The sequence below is a fragment of the Phaethon lepturus genome, unplaced genomic scaffold (genome assembly GCF_000687285.1).
Source record: "Phaethon lepturus isolate BGI_N335 unplaced genomic scaffold, ASM68728v1 scaffold14412, whole genome shotgun sequence".
Taxonomy (NCBI): domain Eukaryota; kingdom Metazoa; phylum Chordata; class Aves; order Phaethontiformes; family Phaethontidae; genus Phaethon; species Phaethon lepturus.
Genome location: NW_010522682.1, coordinates 1839 through 22757, shown reverse-complemented (window position 1 = coordinate 22757; position 20919 = coordinate 1839). Strand labels below are relative to the sequence as shown.

At 37.6% G+C, this 20919-nt stretch overlaps 1 protein-coding gene across 1 annotated transcript in view; it reads left to right on the top strand.

The window, feature by feature from the left end:
* The window catches only part of FAM126B (family with sequence similarity 126, member B), a 26696-nt gene extending 10849 nt beyond the window's left edge, over window positions 1–15847 (top strand). Inside the window, exons 6-10 of the mRNA XM_010281892.1 lie at window positions 110–205; window positions 1901–2017; window positions 2689–2776; window positions 8207–8366; window positions 14650–15847. Coding sequence (XP_010280194.1) covers window positions 110–205; window positions 1901–2017; window positions 2689–2776; window positions 8207–8366; window positions 14650–15254 — 1066 coding nt within the window. The 3' untranslated portion in view covers window positions 15255–15847. The remainder of the gene's footprint in view (window positions 1–109; window positions 206–1900; window positions 2018–2688; window positions 2777–8206; window positions 8367–14649) is intronic.
* The last annotated feature ends 5072 nt before the right edge of the window (window positions 15848–20919 follow it).

The following is a 20919-nucleotide window of genomic DNA, read 5'->3' as shown; positions in this document are numbered from 1 at the left end:
CTTTCCTGTGGGGAAACCCCTGAGACGGGGTTGTAGAATTCTTGTCTTAAATTCTGGTGAAATATTAAGAATTTAAAGCACGCAAGGTTTTGCTCTTTTCTCTTTTCAGGTTTGAGGTGCTGAGCTTTCTTATGCTGTGCTACAATTCTGCTATTGTCTATATGCCTGCCTCTTCTTACCAATCACTTTGTAGGATGGGTTCCAGGTGAGACACTTGCCTTTGAAATAGTCTTGCAGGGTGCATCTAGACTTCTAAATATTCTACCAGCAAAAAAAGGAATTTACTTGTTGTGTTTAGTAACTTAAAATATGTAACTCTTGGTCAGTCCTGCAGTTTCATCGGAAATTTGAAACTGTGCTTGCATACAGATAAAACACATGGGGTTCTGTTCTAGTTATGTAACTGGATATTTGGAAGAAAAAAAGGAGTTTTGGGGGGAAATTAGGTGAAGCTACTCACACTGATTTGCATTTTTTAGATTTACATATCTTTCAGACTTTTTTCAGTATGGTCAGCTTAAAAATCCTGGGAGGAATACCATCAGTTTCCTCTACTTCCAAATACTGACGTCTTGCTTCTGAGGATGGTTTATATGAAGTATTTGCACAGTGTTCTGGGTTTTTGTGGTTTGTTTGGGTTTTTATTTGGTTTGTGGCTCTTCTTTCCTTCCTTTATTTTTTCTCTGAATAATAACATCCCACTTTCTGGAGGATTCACTACCGTGGTTTCTCAAAGCCTTATACATACCCTTTATATAACCTTCTACTTGAATAGACTTAGGAGGATCTGGTTGGCAAAGATCCCTGCTTTTTGTTCTGAAAAATCTCAAGTGTATCTGATATTCCCATATGACTGTTTTTACCAGCATTTTTGTCTAAAATGAGATAAATTCTCTCTCCTGCTATCCCCAAACAGAGGAACCTCTTTAAATGTTTTTTGATTTAGCCTGTTTGCTTCAGCACAGTATTACCACGAAAGAAAAGCATTATATGTAATTCAGTTATATAGCAAAGAAGGATCAGACTAGCTTCTAACAACATATATTCTGTAGTAATACATGCATGCAGTTAAGATTATAGCCTGTTTTCCCATGATTTCTGATGGGAATGGGTTAATTCTTGGTATGCTTCCATCATCTTCACTTGAGTTGTGGCTATGCTAAATTGGCCAAATATGTTGAATTTTCCTGCATTTGAAAATTAGATCTGCTGTTTGGGTAGAGAAGAGAGACAACATTTTGTAGGTTAGAGATTTTTTTGTTGTTTTTGAAACAGTGCAGCAGTTACTATGTATTAGTGGCCATGTGTTGCTTCCATGATGAAGATTCAGATATTAAAGTTGTGAATAAATTACTCTGTTCTTTTATGGAGACTTGATGCTGTGTGGTATATGCAGGCCTTTTTCAAGAGTCAGAATTCTTTTTTTTGGAAGGCAGCTGAGAGCAATTCTCCAGAATACAGTATCTCTGTTATCCAGCTTTAGGTAAAAGGTGATGGCATGCTGTCATCATATACATTAGATGGGAGATGACCTATTTCTCTTCTATACCACTGAAATATTTCTTTTAAAGAATGTTGCTTTTGGTTACTGAATTTTGAGGACAGTCTCCTACTTGGTGGCTGGCAGTAGGGAACATCTTGCCATCTTCATTCTTTAGAAGCAGGTTATGATTTGAAGAAAACAGATGGAGTTAATGGCTATATGGGAATAACACTGCATTATCAGCAAGCCACATCTCGAGGCACTGTTATAAAACTGCTTTAATGGTTGGAAGAGCCACATAAGAATGTTTTATGTTGTGTGCTTGTATTTTGAAAACTAAACTAAAATCTCTGCGATGCAAAGACATTTGTAGTCTTTGTGGGGTTAACATTTTGTTACAGTGCTGTGTTTTTTCAGGCTGTGTGTGAGTGGATTTCCACGGCAGCATGAGAAACGCTGGAAAGAACACTGTGGTAGAGTGGTGTTAGACCCTGACTTCATGGTGCAGCTGCTTACAGGTGTCTATTACGCCATGTAAGTGGATTTTTTTAAATACAAATGTCTGGTTTTACATGAATTAAAATATAAAATCTAGTTGTTTTGTGATTGAAAAAGAAATAAACTCGTAACTCAATTAGTCTATTTCCCATTACTTGCTCGCTCAGCCATAATAATTTGAAAATATCTGTCAGCATTAAACTGGGTGATGAAGGGCCAGTGTGCTCATGCTCTCTCCAGCACCAGCAGGGCCAGCAGGAGGTGCTGAAGAGATTTAGGCTTCTGGCTTCATCTTTTCCCAAGTTTCCACTAGCAGATATCTTCTGTTCACAAGCATACTGAGCTTGGATGCCAAGATAACCTCATGAAATGCAGACCTGTTGAATGTCAGTAGCTTCTGAGATAGCAAAAATCCATTTCTGATGGAAATTCAGTTCTGCTAAGTAGAACCTTTACATCTTGACCCTTTTTTTTTTTTTTTAATTGTTTAAGTTTGTCCTGATTATGGCATCAACTTTGTCTTGCTTGGAGGTGACAGGGAGCAGCTTTTTTGTTATACCAGTAAGATTAATAACAAAATGCTTTGTCCATACTTCTAAAAGAAGTGAAGGGGTTGGGGTGTATGTGAAGAGCTGGATGTGGGCAGAGAAAAAGACAAGATTGAGTTTGTAAGATACGAAAGATAAATATCTGTCTTTACTTTTTAGATACAATGGTCAGTGGGATCTTGGCCAGGAGGTATTGGAGGACATAATTTACAGAGCACAGCTTGAACTCTACTCACAGCCTCTGCTGGTAAGAAACAATCCATTGCAATTTATGGACCTGGTTAAGAGGAGTATGGATGTGTTCTGAAGTGGACTGGTAATGAAAGCATTTGTGGAAATTTGCTGCACTCCCAAATGCAAGTGGTCATTAACAGCTGGTGTTTTCAACATAGCTATGTATACCATGATTTTCCTGCTTGAATATTAAGCTAGCGTGTTGGGATCTCCTCATTGGTGATGAAAACTAGGATTTTCTAATATATTACGGTTGGATCAAAATGTTTACGCTGTTTTGGTATAAGCTACTGATGAGTGATTCGAAGAAGCTTAACTGAATGGTTGTATGTCATAAGACATTAGCTGCGAAGAAAGGTGTTTGCTTCTAGACCTTCAGCGGGGCTTAGAATATGCTGTGTGGTTTAACTGATAACACAATAGAAAAAGCAACAACAAGATAGAGCTGAAAGTGAAAAGGAGCTCCATCTCCAGAATCAATGTCAGATTTTGATTGATCAAAGTCGTGCAGGTCTTAATCTTTACCTTCTTTAGAGGAGCAGCAATAGAATGGAGTTCTGCTTGTTTGGCTTTTTCGGTTTCCACTGTACTTGCTGTTACGATCATAAAAAGAGAGAAATGAAATGGGGAAAGTGGTGAAACTGGGCTGGATGCATGTGATTGGGGAGAATGAGGAGGTTGACAGAGAGGAAGGAGGAGTGGAAGGATGTTATTTTTTTGTCAGATGTAGGAATGAGGATCAGCGTAAGAGGGACAATTAAGAAGAATAAATTGAAGACTGTTCTCTCAGTTTCTGCATCAGAATTATGGCTAGAAGCCTTTAATGCTCCTCTGAACTAACAGCAGTAAAATTTCACTGCTTTTTACATAACTGAGAAAGGAGTGGATTGGGAAAAATCTTTTAATGTGGTAATCTGAGATCCCTTACTTCTGCAATAAATTACATAAAATTATTCTCTTGATGAATTAGTATTGTCTGTAAAATTTATCTACAGGCTTTCTGACACTGCTGCATATTAAATGCTTGGTACCCATTGAATTATTATAATAGTTGGTTCCTTTTGGAAGTGACTCATCACTCCATCAGATTAAAAGTTTAAAATTAAATATCGAACCTGCTGAATTGGGCCACCCTATCAAACTACTACATTTAAAAAGTGTGTAGGAGGATCTGGAACTTAATTCAATTGATGATATGACAACTTTCAGTCCTGATTGTTCATTTTTAATGAGTTTGGCCTTAGAGATTATTTCTAATTGTAAGAATCTTCTAGAATGTCTTTGTTTTTTTCCAAAGTTATTTTTGCCTCTCCACTCCGTTGTCTGGTGTTAGTGACATCATGACATCACGAATTTTTCCCCCTTCCCCAGTATTCAGGTTTTTAATGCATATGTGCATAGGCACATCTGTGGGGTTTTCTTCTTAATACTCTGGTCACTGACTTGCTTCCTATCTTGTTTTACTGCAGTTTTTAAAAAGCAGCTTTAAGAAATTGCCAGTTTATAGAAAGATGACCTGCGTGTCCTTGGCCTCATGCTATATATTCAAGCGATTTGACTTTTTCAAAGGTTGGAGTCCTTCCACCTCTAATTTAGCAGCATTATAAAATTTTGTATTTTAAACTTAAAAACTACTGGCACCAAGTAAAATATCATCAAATGTCCCAGATAAGTTTCAAGTTCAGCCTCTTGAATTCAGTTTCAAGTTAGGATTTCCTAACAGCAGCAAATTTTTTGAAGTCCCTTTAATATTCAGACAAGCCCTTTCCCCCGCGCCCCCCCCCTCCCTATTTTTAGAAGCTATTTGTATAATTATGGGAATGCCATCAGTCACCATTACAATTGGACACATCATGGTCCCTGTGTGTGGGTATGTCTCTGGGAGAAATATTTTTGACAATATAGTAGATCCATGCTCTTATTTTAATAGGTTTATATTGCCTGTGGACTTTAAAAAAAAAAAAAAAAGGTGGGGGGAGCTGAAAGAGCAGCATCAGAAAGCTATGAAATATCTGTAATGTAGAAGCAGTCATCTTTCGCTGTTACCCAGAGGCTTCATTGGAAAGGACAGGAAGTAATGCAAGGGAAAGGCTTTTTCTGGGAAAAGAAAAGTATATCTCTTAACAAACACTGGGTATTGGTTTCATAGTCATGAAAACTGGGAGCTCCTACAGAGGGAAACTAATTGCCAAGACTCAGTATTACTACCAAGCTAGCCTGGACCTGGGGAGCAGCTCAGTTCCAGTTAATCAGTCTCTTCCTCTGAACACAAGTTTTGTGCTTGTTTCAGATGGAAATCTCTGTCTTCAGTGCAGAGACGCACAGGCTTTCTTAGCCTGGTACACAAGAAGCATGGATCAGCAAGTCCCTATTGTGACAGCACCTTTATCCAGTGTATTTTATTGATGTACTTACTGCTTCTGTTGGATGTTCGATTTGTTAGAGCTCCTTTCTGATAGGTGAGAGCGGATGTTTGGTCTGAAACCAGCCCTTCTTTGTCATTGATAGTTGCAGACTTGGCTTGCCAAGTCTGAATTGTGCTGTTTGTTTTCCTGCCTTTCAGTGCTGGGTTAGACATAGTGAGCAAGGTTTTTTTTGTATCCCAAAGGATTACAGTCTTGGGGTTTTTTTCTCTGTCAGAGAAGGACTGTGACTCATTCAAACCGGTTGTTTAGATTGTTTCAAAGTTTTACTGTTGCATTGATTTTTATCTCCATATGGTTCTTCTCAGTCCCCAGAAGTACAATTTGTGCTGTTAGAAAGCGCCAGCTGTTAAAAGGTTCAAAAAGCAGAAGTGCTGTATCACTTTTTCTGGTCCCGTTGCAGAAACTTTCTGCTACTAATTTTTAGATTTTAATGCTGTATACTTGAGAAGGGTACCTATTCAAAAGAGGGTGGTGCAATTCTAGTGAGTAGATGATGGGAAGACAAACCGCTATATACTGTTGAACTTGATCTACTTTGGTTCAGTAAAGCAGAAATGAATTTCTGAAGTCTTTAACGTGATCAAGGATAGGGTGAATGCAGTTTGTGCCATTTTGAGAGAATGGCATGGAAAAAGGCCTACGTGTGAATAGGAGAGCAATTCACAAACAAGTGTTGAGGCTGAGAGAATTGGCTAGCAAACAGCAAATCAGCATTGGACAAGTGGAAGGCAGACTGATAAGGAGCATTTCTGTGATGGTGACAATTATCTTTCGTGCTGGTTAGAAGTCAGACAGAAAGGCAGTGGAGAAGATGTTTAATGAGGAGTTACAAGATCACAACAGCAGCTGAAGATCAGGATCATCTATACGGCAGCCATTCCCACCCCCCAGGAAGTGAAAAGTCTTTGAATTAGTTAATATCCTGTGATCTGTGGCTTTACTGAAATACTTTCATTTCTTCTCATGGTTGCTGGATGGTTTGCCTGTTATAACTTGTAGGGAAGTCACACTTTCTTTTTATAATGCAAATAAACACTTTTGATTCATGGAGCTTTTATGGTGTACCATATGCATTGGTATAGTCTTTTTATCAAATGATATCTGAGATCTTCACAAGACAAATAGTACAAAATTCTGCCAGTAAGAGTCTGTTCCAGTGGTTTAGTAGATTTCTCATAGTTTGTGTTTTTGCAAATGCTAACACAAGACGACTTAATTAGAGCAAATTTGGTGTATGTTGGCTTTGGGATTCAAGGAATTTGTTCAATGTCCCTTACATTTCCAAGGCCGCTGGCAACCTCGGAATATCAAGACAACATTGATGATATTTAAAAGTGCATTAATTCTGTCACTAGGTTGAGGGGGACATGTGAAAAAGTTGCTTACAGCATAAAACTAGGAAATGCTTGATTGTAGTAATGCGCTAAACAGTTCATACTACTCCATCAGCTAGCCACCAGTCTTTATACAGTAAACAAAATGCCTGTTCTTAGAAAAAGAACATGGTCTGAAAGGAAGAACAATGTGTGTATGTGTTGTCAGAAAAGTGGAGTATCTCGCAAAGATGTGTATTCTAAAGCAGATCTATATTTCATTTGAGTGGAAAAACAGACAACCTTATAGTTTTATCTGTGTCTTAAAATGCAGTTTACATGCCTTTGCCTTGAGCTAACAAGTAGACTACATGTATTTAAGACATGCAGACCACATGTATTTAAATAAATATGTTTTTCTTGACATATATGAACTCTGTTCCCTCAAGTTGCAAAACAAAATGTTTTTGTGATACAAGAGAAAATCCGTTAGGAGACAAAATTGCTTTTCATAATGCTGCTTGTAAACTGTAGTGGAGAGAATAGCCTGCCCAGATTATGGTGAGAACTGTAGCTAGGTAGGATTTTAGAGAGATTAGCAAGTCACATTTTTCATAGGTGTTTTATTTTAAGTCTAGATGTCTCTGACCATCTCTTAGTTTATCTATCTTCATTACAGGGGGAGTAAAGAGCATGTAGGAAGTCAGATGTCTGTGAAACATAACAGATCTATGAATGAAGTTGTGATGTTAAGTTCAAAATGTGTCTAATTTTTATCGTTGGTTGGCTGTATACATTCAGTAAGGTTTTGGGAAATCAAGATGTGTTCACTTTGAATTTTTTTTTAAGTTCTAAATCACATTTTGTGTGCAGCAACTTTTGTTATTGTTGAATACTGCACATTCCATAGAGACGCAGCTTGCATTTCAAGAGCTGGTATGCAAGTTCACTTTTTTGAACAATTTACTAAACTAGGAAGCATGAACCGAAAGTTGCTTTTCCTAATTTTTTTAAAGTAAACCTCTAATCCCACAAAGGCATTTTATGGGAAATTTAAAGAAATGGTTAAAACATCAAAGCCAAAAGAGGTCACTTGTTTTCCTCAAAGCTCCAAAACAAAACCTCTGACTTTATAATAGGCTAATACAATGAAAATCAGATCTAATAAAGATGAATGCATGTTAATGATTTGGTGCCCATTGTTTAGGCTGCAATTTTTTTTTTATTTTTTTTTTTTTTTAAATCTTGCAAGTACCTGCAGTATAATCCTCTTGGTTAGGGTTTTTTTGGGGAGTGGGGGGGTGGGGGGTGGAAACTGGCCCTGTCTCCGCCATGCACAAGGCCATATTCTATTTGCATTGGTTTGGCCTGTGACTCAACATTTATATTTTATGACAGAATGTCATAAAATTATTTTCCTTGTCATTTTGCAGTCTCTTTTGGATGGAGATCTTACTGTGTAGGTTGTTACCTCTGTCAGTACAGGTGGCAAATGTGGAGCGAAATAAATTACCTCAAAAAAAATGTAGAAAATTCAGATATATTTTTGGGGTAGGTTTTCAGCGTAGTTACCAATTGTGAATCTGGATGGGATCTGGCATAATTAACAGTTCTTGGTTGTTTCCCTTTCTGTATCTAGCAAGAGATCTAACGGCCATTAGTGCAATCAAGGAGTAGTAGTACAGCATTTTACTTTTATCTTAGGTTGCAAATGCCATGAAGAACTCACTGCCCTTTGATGCTCCTGATGCATCACAGGAAGGCCAGAAGGTACTGAAAGTAGAGGTTACTCCGACAGTGCCAAGGATTTCTCGGACTGCTATTACAACAGCTTCTATCCGTCGTCATCGCTGGAGGAGAGAAGGTGAGCTTTCTCTGCCAAGAGCAAACACTGTAGTGTACTGTATTCATCATCATCACTATAATCTGGCTTCTGAGTTTGAATGTTTGCAGAACAGTTGGTTGGGTTTTTTTTCATTTGTTTGTTTGTTTTTTGAAAAGTGATACTCCATAACAATGTATAGTGTTTTACATCTTCAGAGCACTGCATGGACATGAACATTTGGGATGTTTGTTTTGTTTTTGATTTGGTGATAACCTGTGAGGTAGGTGAGAAAATGGAGAAGCTGGAAAATGTTCAATAAGACATCTTTTTTTTCCTCCATGTAACACAGCATAAAATTGTAGGGGTAGAGTTTGGCTTAGAATTTGAGTTCTTTCTTCAGTCCACACTAAAACTCAACTGCCTCCCATCATAAATAGCTGAGGGGATGAATGGTGTTATCCAGACCTTGATAGGGTTCCAGCTACCTAAAGCTACTGAAGGCAGTGGGAGAGGGAAAAGCTGAACATCACACTCCTACCATCATATGGCCCAATTTAGAGAGGGGCCACATCACAAAATACCTTTGGATAGCTTAGAATTAGTCCTTATTTTTCTTCAGTGAGTACTTAACGTTGTATGCAAGTGCGCTTGACTGTATGAAGGAAAAAAAAAAAGTAGTAATATTTACCTTGATATGATGACATCTTCAGTGTAGGTGTAGCAAAAAGCTTGCTTTGAAATCACTTTGTCATATTTATGAAGCTTTGTTGCTGCATGTATAAAAACGTTGATTAAAAAAACCTGCATAAATGGCTGGAGGTAGAAAGTAAATAACCTAAAAATAAACTGAGGGAAAAGGAGTCTGAAAACAAGGATTACATATTTTCCAGTGGTACTTTTTTATTCTTTTTTCTATATTGTGTGCAAAAGGATTTGATGCCCTCTGGTCTTCAGCTGAATCAGGATGACCAGGATAACAAGTAGCTGTCTTGTGTTTTCCGGACTCTGGGTCATATTTGTTTTCACTGTAGTTGCCATTATATTCATTTGCTAGTCTCTGGTCTACGGTATAGCCTACCTGTCCCTTTCTGTGGATGTTCTCACAGCTTTTAACTAAGCATGGGTAGTGTTTTGTGTTTGTTCCATGTCCGCATAAATCTTCTATTTTCCCTGCCTGGGTTGGAATGCCAAGAAAGAAATAGAAAAGCACTAAAATGTTATATGTTGAATCCCAGATGGCTTTGACTTCTCAAACGAGGCTGACTCAAGCATACCTGGCTCACCGATCCAACACGGCTCCACAGACCTAGGGATCAAACGTGAGCAAGAGGGGGAGGTGCTGATGCGCAGGACCCCTGAGCATGGCTTCCCGGAGCCCACCTTGGCAGCAGCCACAACAGAGGGTAGGACAGAGATGAGGAGGCAGAAGTCAGTGAGGCAGTTGCTGGAGGAGGATCCTGGCTCCCTATCCCCAAGCAGAACTTCTTTCCATTCTAGTGTGTGTTTCCGCTATCCCAGGGTGTATTAGCTTCTCTTTGCAATACACGCATCCCCTATATACCTAACATCAGGTCAGGTACTACCTTTTGTTATCATGTGGGCTGGCCTGGGGTTTGCATCTGTGTGGTGAAAGACTGCTTGGCATTTGGCATGGAAAAAAAAAAAAAAAAAAGACACAGAGGCAATAGCCAAGAGCTTTGGGATTGCTTGGAAACTTTCTATTACTGAGCATGTTTAATCTAATATTCAGAAGGGAAAAAATGCACCAGATGAACATGAAACTAATCCCGAAAAATAGGCAGTATAGAGTATAAATGGATTTGGCTACAACTTAGTTACAACACTGTCTTGTTAGTCTGCAGGTTTTAAATTTCCAAGAAAAAAGTTTCCTGTTCCCATCAAAAGTCATGCCTAAGATATACAACTGCTGATGTTTTTGTTTGCCAGTCACCCTTTAATTGAAAATTCATACACATACAACTCATTTACATGAATGAGCTGGCTGATCTAAAGACAAGTACCAAAAAAAGCTTGTGTTTTCAAGAAGAAATCAGGTTGTCATGCTTCTAACGACTTTAGAAATAATTATTGCTTTCTTTTTCAGTTATGCTGTCCACAAAAATGCTGTAGGACTTCATATGTGTGCCCTGCAGCCAAGAATAGCAGATAGAGTAGCTGGTAGAAATTTATTTTGTTTAAGTTCATCCATTAATTTTCTCATCTTTACTCCATAAAAGTTGTGGTTTTGAGTACTGAATTTGAATCATGACTTCTCCTCGGAGATGACAATTAATTTATTGTAAATTTAGCTAAACATATTTTCAAGTGTTCTCCTATCTTAAGTCTTCTTTTCTATCTGAACAGTCCTTTATTATTTCCAGCCTCTATAAGCATATCAGTTGATCATAAATGAGATTTATTTGCACATTTGGATATGAGCTACATAGGTTTCAGATTTGTTCTTCTGGAAACAATCTGGAGATTTTGGAGATTTAATATAGTGTTATCGCAGAATCCTTACCCTTAATCAGAGTTGCTATCAAATAATAATTAAGACATCATACTTCTGTAGAAGATAGTTGCATTAAAATGTTTAGTGCAAGTTTATAACCTACTCCTTGGTGCATATTGAGTTTGAGCATGCTCAGTAAATCAGTCCTGTCTTCTCCTAAATTCACTTGTTCAGTTGGTCTTACTCCATTTTACTAAACTTTGCATGTGCATGATCTGAAGGATATGGAGAAGTCCTCAGCGGCAGAGAACCTTCTGGGAGAGACAGGAAATGGGAAAGAAGTTAATAAAGATGTGGCCTTCTAGACTTAATAATTTTTTTTTAAAGACATCTATATAATTTGGCACATTCTTGGATAAGATACCATTCCACATGCTTTACTTCAATAGAAGTGGGTTGAATACCCTTTCCTTCTGTAACATTAGCAATGTATAATTACATGCTTGGGCAAACTGAATTCTGCCAGTTGATAGCACCTGGGAGAAGGCCAAGGAATGGAGTCTGGCTTGATTATCAGTATAGAATTACGTGTGTGTATATAGTGGTTTGTTATTTTACTGATGCTGATTTCACAAAGTTTCGGCTAGCAAATTCCCTCTTATAATTTTGATAGCGAACAATATAATGAGAAACTGATCAGTTCTAGTGATTTTTCAACCTTCATGTACGGGAAGGATAAACAGAATAAAAGTCACTTTAAAAAGCTGAATAAAAGTCACTTTAAAAAGCTGTATAAAACCCCTTCAGATCAGTGTTTTGACCCAATAAGTAGAAAAAAACCAGAAGATTTCAAGAATGACTCAGTAGTGCCTTACAAGGTATTCCCCTTCCAGGTGGTAGCAGCTGTGGTTATATGCCCTATTTTGGGTCAGTGGAAAATGCTGTATCTACATCTACAGGATTAATTAGGTACAGGCATAAATAACATTGTGGACAGACTTAGTCTGGTAAGGAACAGTGAGAGTCCTGAATACACACTGTAGTGCAATTTATGTGATATCTGTCAGATTGCACTATCTCTTTCTCTTCTGGCCTTAGAGTAGAAGAGTGCTTCGGAGGAGTAGGTTTTTAATGTTTGTTTTCTTTGTTAATTGTCTTATTGCTTGGGGGTTGGGGAGAAAACTTTATGACTTCATCCAGTTTTTCCCCCCAAACAGAGTATGTAAGGACACAAACACTTTTGATTGTTTTGGAGGGTAGTTTTTAGAGGAAAAATAATATGTATTGGGAAAAGAATGTGTTTGCTGAATTATTTCAGTCCCACTGAGAACTTCTGTAGGCATATGGATCTGACTAGACAGAAATTCTCTTGCACGTTGTCTTCTCTAGCTTCTTCTTTTTTTGAGCACTGCTGAGCTGCTTTGGCCTCTGTATAGTTGCAGCATCCAAAAGCTTGCAACAACCCCTCTCAGTCTTGTCTTTAAATTCTGTGGATAAAATGCCACTTTTTCAGGGTGACTCTTGTGCTTCACTGTCCCTGAATAGGAATATCTGTTTTAGCATCCTGTTACTCAGCAGTGTTTTAACATAAACTTTGAAAGACAACTAATGTTTTTGTAATAATAAAAAGCTTAGCAGCATTGTCTGGAGATACCTTCTTGGACATTACACATCTCTTGTTTGAATAAGAAGGGCTTGAGAGGGGACTTCAGCTGCTGCTATTGCTGCTTGTAACCAAACACGCTTTCATCCAGCTTTGCATGATTATATAAAGAACCATAAGTGTTGCTTTATTAAAAAAGTGCTCTTGCTTTCGGTATGTTCCAGTTATGTCATATTTTTATTAGCATCTTTGATTATGTGTGGGAATGTTGGGGCAGGGGTGGGGAATGGAGATGTGGTAGATTGTGAATAAAATTTATCACTGTCTAATGTAAGGAAATACACTTATGTCTCAATGAGAAGATGAAGGCCTAGTTTGACTGAACAGGGGTGGGCAGGAAGGGGGGAAAGTATATGTGTTTTAAATATGGTTACAGGAAGTTAAAGCAAATAATACATGCTTCATTTTAATAATAGCCCTTGAAACTTAAAAAGCTTCTTTTTCTAAGGTTAAAGGTTTTACCAAGGAAAGAAGACTGCAGTAACGTGAACTATATTACCTTTCTGCTTCTGGGAGGCTAATTAGTCAGAAATTTATAAAACTGCAGAAGAATCTCACATTTCATTGTGCTTGAGAAAGGCCTGAGAATTGTGTGATTTGGACACGGTTAAACAGCTTTTGTAAGCCGGTACACAGTATTGGTAATTCCAAGGCAAAGTTTCCTGAAAAGAAGTAGTAAGTTTAAAACAGAATAATAAAACCTCCCTGTAAAGTTTTCTTTTTGCTCTACACTTAAGAAATTGGATCAGGCTATGTTCCTGCTACACCCCAGAGGCAGCAACAACACTGAAAACTTTGTGTCTGTTCTGCTTGCCATAATGTAAAATGTTCCTTAGTGCTCTGCTAACAATCAGCGTGAAAGGATGAGCTTCCATTCAAATGTTGGAATCTCTTAGATCCTTGCCACCACCTTTTCTCCATTCCACAAAAGAGATTTAAACACGTTTGCTTGGTGGCAGGCTGGGCTGAACAAACTGCCACTAGAGCAGTACAGTGGTTTTAGCTGAGACAGATCCATAGGCTTTGCGGATTTCTTGCAAATAATCAGGCTCCATAGCTTTTATAAAGAAAAGCAAAATTCGTATAGCCTGAATATCTCCTTTTTTGCTAACATGGTTAAACTTTATGTTTTTTTCCTATTGAAACAAGATACATGGAGCAAAACCTCAAGCTCCATTTTCAGTTTTGAAATTTGAATGCTGTTCAGTTTTCAACTGAAACAGTAACTCTTATTTTGAGTACTTGGAGCTTAGAAAAAGGACTGGAATAAGTTTGTTTTTTTTTTTTTAATTTATTTATTTAAAAAAAAAAAAAGTCTTTGTGTGCAGCCCTAATCATATTACAGGCCTGAAAACAAGGATTTAAGAAAGAAGTTTTTCAGGCTTTTTTTTTCTTTTTGAGTTTCCAGTCAAAAGCACAATCCCTCTTCTAGAACATGAAATGTTTCAGAGGTTAAATTTCTCTTAATACAAAGGTAGCTATTTTTCTCTGAAAAATCCAGATGCTGAGATAAAAGCAAATATGGTGGAAGCACCTAGATAGGATTGCTGGAAATGCAGAGAGGATTGAGCCCTGGAGGAGAGAGTACTAGGAATTAGGTTAATCTTCAACAGAAAGTATAGTCACGTTGTTTGAAGTGCCAGCTACATACAACAGAAACCTTCTACTTCTGTTGGATCATTGTGATTGCTGGCTTAGGAAGCAGCCTAATTCTGAAGCTTACCAAGCACTCACCAGAACTTACTCTGACTGGAAGAGATCCTGAAGATGCTTAGATCTTGCCTCAAAATAGGATAAAAATAGTCTGAAAGGCTTTTTTGGTTTGGTTTGGTTTGGTTTTTTACCACATGTAGGAGGAAGAATGGGCACCAGTATCTGCAGACAGAACTAAAACAAATAAATCAAATGGGGCCTAATTCTTCTTGTTTATAGACAAAGTTTGGGAGATATTCTGACTGATAAGTGATGTAGAGGAAAGACAAATCAAGCCAGGGAGTACTTATCATTAGATTCTCTTATTCTGCTAAATGTGACAGGAAAATTACTGTCTGAGAATCAGAAATTTTAAAGCAAGTGGAAGCCAGGCGGATTAGCAAATGAGGTTTGTTTTGACATTCTGTGCACATCTTTGTCTTCATGTAACTTGAACGCTTATTGTGTGTTCTGATTGGTTTGGGGGTATTTTGGTTGTTCTTTTTTCTTAATAGATGCTGAAGGTGTAAATGGAAGAGAGGAATCTGTGAACCTTAATGATGCTGATGAAGGATTTTCATCAGGAGCTTCCCTCAGCAGCCAGCCAGCTGGGACCAAACCTCTGTCGTCTGTATCCCAGAAGGGCAGCTTAAGGAAAACAGCAAGTGGGCGTTCTGCTAAGGATAAAGAAACCTCTTCTGCAGCAAAATCCAATGAGAGCCCTCGAGATTCAGTAGCTCGTAAGCAGTACATGCACCAATCCACTGACCTTGGTGCAGATATAATTGAGATGACACCTACTAAGAAACACCTCAGCCTGCCCGCTGGGCAGGTGGTGCCAAAAGCCAACAGTTTGAGCCTGATCAGGACCGCCAGTGCTTCCTCCAGTAAATCATTTGACTATGTGAATGGCAGTCAAGCAGGCTCCAGTGTTGGAGCTGGTACAGAGAGTGTGACCAATCTAGCAGCTGGCAACACTAATCGGTTTTCAACAATCAGCCTACAGGAGGACCGATTAGGCCAAGCTGGGGAAGGTAAAGATCTCCTGCCGCCAGGAGCTCCCCTAACCAAGCAGTCTCGATCTCCAAGTTTCAATATGCAGCTGATATCCCAGGTGTAACTTTGACTCCCTTCCTTAGGAGTCCCTCTTTCCCCCTAATCCCCAGGCAAGTTCATCCTTTGGCAAAACATGAACCATCATCCTGCAGTGTGAAAATACTGACTGTTGTGATCTTGTTTGATTTGGTTTAGCTATCATACTGTATTACTGAAACAGCAATAATTCTTCCCTCACTTTCATCTCCCCTCCCTCCCCCTTGTAAACATGGTTGTGAAGCAGTATATAATGTACTGTATGCCTTTTTCCATGCCTTCCTTTCTCCTTGGGTGATGTGCAATCCATCGTAGGCTGATCAGTCCCATTTCAACACTGTGAGACTGGAGACATCGGCAGAAATGGTGAATGTGATCCCTATGAGATGATGCTTTGGCTTTGTTAAGAAATAGAAACGGGTTTGTTTTCTCGGTCTACAGTACTGCAAAGACTACTGGATCATGACTTTTCTTTCTCAGAACCAGGAGTGCCTCAGAGATTCTAGTGTGACTTTGGACCTCTCTGAGTCTGTGCAATCAATTCTGGGGAGGGGATTGTTGTTGCTGCTCCTGGCTGCCTACAGCACTTTTTTCACTAAAATGAGGGTAGTTTTTCTTGCCTGCCCCCGGTCTCTCATCCCAGAAGCTTTTGATGTTCAGCAACTGAGACATGCATATTAACAAGTTGTTTTCCCTCCGAGAGAGGATTCTATAGTAGATAATGTAGGTTACAATGCACTTCTAATGGCGTTGTAGCCATATGTAATGTTACATGTCTTCCCCTCCAGGACACAGGGTCATTCTGCATATAGGCTAAAATTTAGACAACACCATGCTGTTACAGCAATTTGGTTTGTAAGTGGGAGGGAAACACTACTTTCCCAGGAACTAACGGCTAGCTCTGCTCCATTTTTGTTGTTGTTGTTCTTGTGAGGTGCTGATCATTGAATTGAAAAACGTATTTGGATGAAGAGTCTTTCTCAGGCTGCTTTCTATCATGTCATGGCTATTGGACACCCCCGCCCCTCTCAGCTGCTTTCTCAGTGTCCCTGAATTCAATCATGGAGTCATTTGAAGAATCCTGCAGTCCAGACAGACCATACTCTTAAGGGGCTGTCTCAGGGATAGGGCTAGAGATAATAGTTTGCTAGAAACACTGAAGCTTCAATGTGAAATGCTTTTCTAGAAACTGTTTGCGCAACGGGGTACTGACAGTCCTTTTTTCCCAGAAGGATCACACTTCATTGCCTTGGTATTTATAATCCATTGAGTTTTTTTAGCTCTTATTTTAGTGGATTGGCCCTACTCAAATTCAGAAAATTCAGAACTCATGCCATTGAGCCAAGCCTTGAATGTATATGACTGGTGTATGAGCACTGGCTGGTACTTACACTAGAGAACACTGCTTAGAAGCACATTTCTGGTTACACAGGAGAATGTTTGTCATTCTTTCTCCATCTCTCTCTTTCTCTTTTTGGATTGCTAGAGAGAAAAGGGGAAAGTTTATCCTCTATGCTGAAGTTATGTATGATATCCTGGAAGTTTACAAATTGTAAACCCACAGGAAAGAGTTATGATCTTTATGTGGGCACTTTGGTTTCACTGTCACTGTGAAGGATAAACATAAACAGTTATAAATAACAAGTTATCTTTGAATGATAGTCTTTGAGAAATTCAGGACAATGACATGGTGTTGTATTGCTCGTAGTTGTTTCGGTTTGTGTTTTTTGCTTTTGAATCTCTCTACTTCAAATAGAACTTTTTTTTACAAATTTACATTAAAATTAATTTAAATATTTGAAGGTTTTTTGTGGTTTGACAAATCACTTTGGTAGTCTAGTCTTCATGTCTTACATTCATAAAGTTAATTAAACAGCATCTTGACTGATGCAGAAATTCAGTTAAAGAGTACATAGAGCCATCAAAAAGAAAGAAAACCTTACAGTTTCTACATTGAAGTTGATCTTTAAGGACCACCAGTCACACACAGATGGAACTAAGGCAAAGTTGAGATTAAGTTACGAGGCATTTTCTGTAAAAATGTCAAAAGCTGTATGTGGCTAAACTCTTCGTTATTTTATAAAGTTTTGCTAGTGGAGACAATTGATAAGTTGTGGCTGAAAGTACAAAGTTTATATTTTGTAGAGTCCATCACAAAGGAAATGTAAAAGAGCCATCGCTGTAAATTGAAAAGAACCGAATAATTTGCTTAAACCTTTAGGAAAGAAAAGATCAGGAGTGTCAGCTACATTTTTAAGAATTACTTAATTTTAGTATTTTAAAAAGTAGAGTTGTTCATTAGCAAGGTTCTCTACTTTCTACATTTGCCATTATAAGCATTCCTCCAGAAGTTTTAGGACACTTAAATTGGCATCAGGCCAAATTTTACAACCCTTTTCTAAAAAAAAAAAAAAAATTATTATGTGTTGGGTCCCACACAAACTATTTCAGGAAAGTGAGACAGTTCAGTGACTTCAGATAGAGAAGTCAAATGCACATGCATAAATTCAAATTGGTTAAAACTTCAGTGAAACTACCTTTTAAGATATTTTTACAGTTCTCATTTTGATGATGTGCCTTTTGTTTTCATATCATCCATTGTATGTTGGTTTGTTCTTGTGTATATATACATAACCCATATAAGACTTTTCAAAGAGTTCAAATTTATCCCTGCTAAAAAAAAAAATGTTTTGCTATATGCTGATGTGGTACATCTATAACTTCTCAAAATTACCCTTTTAGTGCAGTGTTTCAGTTGTGGGAGCTTGTTTTGTCATTTTTCAGACAAGTACTGTTCAACATCGATCTTATAAAATGAGTCATCACTAACATCTACTAAACCAGCTGTAATAACAGGCTTTGTCAGTGGTATGTATCATGTTTATCATTAATGCTTCTAGATGTGTCTCAAACTATGCCAAGGTGCATTAAGATCAGAGTGAAACTATACACTGAAGTTGAGTACACTTCAAAGTATTGTGGCAGAAATAAAATTAGAAGTGTCTGGGATATGGGTTGAGGGAATAATCTGCTGGCTTTCTGATTATATATGCTAAGTACTAAACAAAGTACAAAATGTTCTTAAATTTTCTGACACCTGTGACAAATATTTTGACTTAAATCTCTTTATCCTGAATTCACTCTGCTGTGTCTCATTTTAGAACGTTTGGTACTTGACGTGAGGCACTAGATTTAGATTTCTGCAGTATTTCAGTGCAACTGCAGCATTATAAAAGAAGGTCAAAAAGCAGAACACTTTGATTTTTTCCCTGTGTATGTGCACATGCATGCACACACATGCAATTCTTAGGTGAGGAAATATGGGTACTGTATTTTTATATATAGATACATGTAGGTAGGTATAATGAATGAATTATTCCTTCATACAACTTTTACCACATCACAGTATGCTGCCATTTTGCAATTCATTTTCGTTGGCCTTTCTAATTTTAAGAAAGTTTAAAATGTTGGGATTGCTAACTCCAGCTTGATTATCTTGTCAGGGTTTTATTGTGAGCAGCTTTTTGGTTGAATGATAAGCCATTTTTTCATCCTGCAGGCATCAAAGTGATGAAGTAAAAATACCTGTTAAAATGGCTGTTGCAAGATGACAGTTTAAATTGCTATATTATCCTTTTAGTCTTTATTTGGAGACTTTGTATGTCACTGTCCATCACTCTTTCTGATGTGAATTTGGAAAAGTTTTTTTAACAGCATACTTCATTCTGTAATGCTGGACATCATGTTGCAGCCAGTAAGCATTAGATCTAGTATTTGTAGTTTGCAAGTGTGTTGGTCTTAAATACAAGATTTCCAACGTACTCTTGCTAGCTTTAATGTAATTAAAATTATCTGCTTTAACATCAGAATAGTGGGGGAAAAAAATTGTTTTCTGACAAAGTATTTATTTGCACTACTTATGAATACTGGAGTTTACTGGGACAGGGTTTTTTCTCACCATGTGAGGTTTACTTGTGTGTGGGTAGGTACATACATTTGTCACGTGTTGACAATCAATTGCCTCAACTGTGTGTATACTGTATGTAAATATGAACATATTTTTCAAGATTAAGGGGGAAACCTGCATCTTAATGGTGGTAAAGCTACTCTGTAGTAAGGTGACCTCAACTCTAACCCCTTTTTGTCTCCAGATACTATGTGGTTTGTTTTACTACTTTAATGAAGTTTATTAGTGTTCTTGGAAAATTTTAGCTCCAGGAAGATGTCATCAATATTTAATGTATAACATGTTCAGAGAATTAATTATATTTTGAAAAATTAATTTTGGAATAGATAATTCTATGCTATGGCTGTATTTTAACCGAAGAGTTTAAACTTGTCCTATTTAATCATGAACCAATGGCCATCTCTTAAGTGTTCAGCATTTTAACTTCGGTCACAAACCAGAAATTTTTCTTTATCTTGGCTTACAAACTTAAATTCAAAGAATAACTTTTTGAGTTAAATCATAAAAATCAAGTAGTACAGGCTAGGTACTGTACTTATAATCCTGGAGGAGGTGTGGAAAATATAATGGAATGTGTTTTGAATGAAATGTATGTACTGCACACAAAACAAAAAGATGTTTCTGATGTTAGTAAATTTAATAATCTCATCCTTAAATTCCACAATTCTCTCATTGCCAAAGATATTGCTACCTTGGCATGTTTAATGTATCATTAAAGCCATTTGCTAGGTCTCACTTGTAACAACCATTTACATAATAGGAATAGTTTGGTCAGAAGAGTAAATATGCCCCTTTTTTTATTAATTTAAATTTCTTGTTTAGGATAATTGCAGGACTAAAGTTGCAAAATATCACTCCTTTCCAAGCATGGTAAGCAAAGAAGCCAGATCCTCTGTACTTGCATTGCATTCTTGGTTTATATCAAATTGTTCGATATTTTGTATTTTCTTCAGTATTTTACATGCTGTGTATTTCTAACATATGAGCCTTAATCTCTTGTGTGTTGTTTTTTTTTTTAGTTTATTTTCCCACTGGCACTCAGATAAACTTTGCTGTTGAAAGCTTTTCTGTAGGTGATTCAGGGTAACACATCATGGCATGGGTGTTATGTTAGTGAATACATGTATCAGTCTGTCAAAATTTTTATGTCGTGACCAGCTGAAGAGCCAAAATACTCACCTGCCTCTTACACAGTGGTGGAAGACAATGGAATGCTGTGAGCAATTTCGTTTGTCAGTAGTTCCTGAAAAGAAGCAGTAAGTGGATTTTGTAAGACTCTATGTGTGAGGATTTCCACAGTCACTTTGAAATTTTATTTAAAACAAAACAAATCTTGGAACAAGATGCCAAAACATAACAGCTAGCCATTTCAGATAAACTTGCCTAGTAAGTTTGGGAAGTGTCAAGGCCTGTGACATTAAAAGCTCAGAACCAAGCTGTAGAAGTCTAAGGGTACCTTACAGCTTCCAGAAATGGATTTAATAGAGATCTGTCCTATGTTTTTTGCCTGTATTTGAGACTTAATGAAAAAAATTACAATTTTTGCTTCTATTCTTTTATTTATTTTTCTCTAGGCTACCTCCCTTCCCTGATTATTTTTTTTACTGTGTTCATCAGATTTTAACAAAGGTAGTATCTGAGGGACCAAGTGAATTTAAAATGGGTCCATAAATTATCCCTCCTATCATAAAGGATTACTAAGCTATTCCTGTGAGGAATTGTTGAT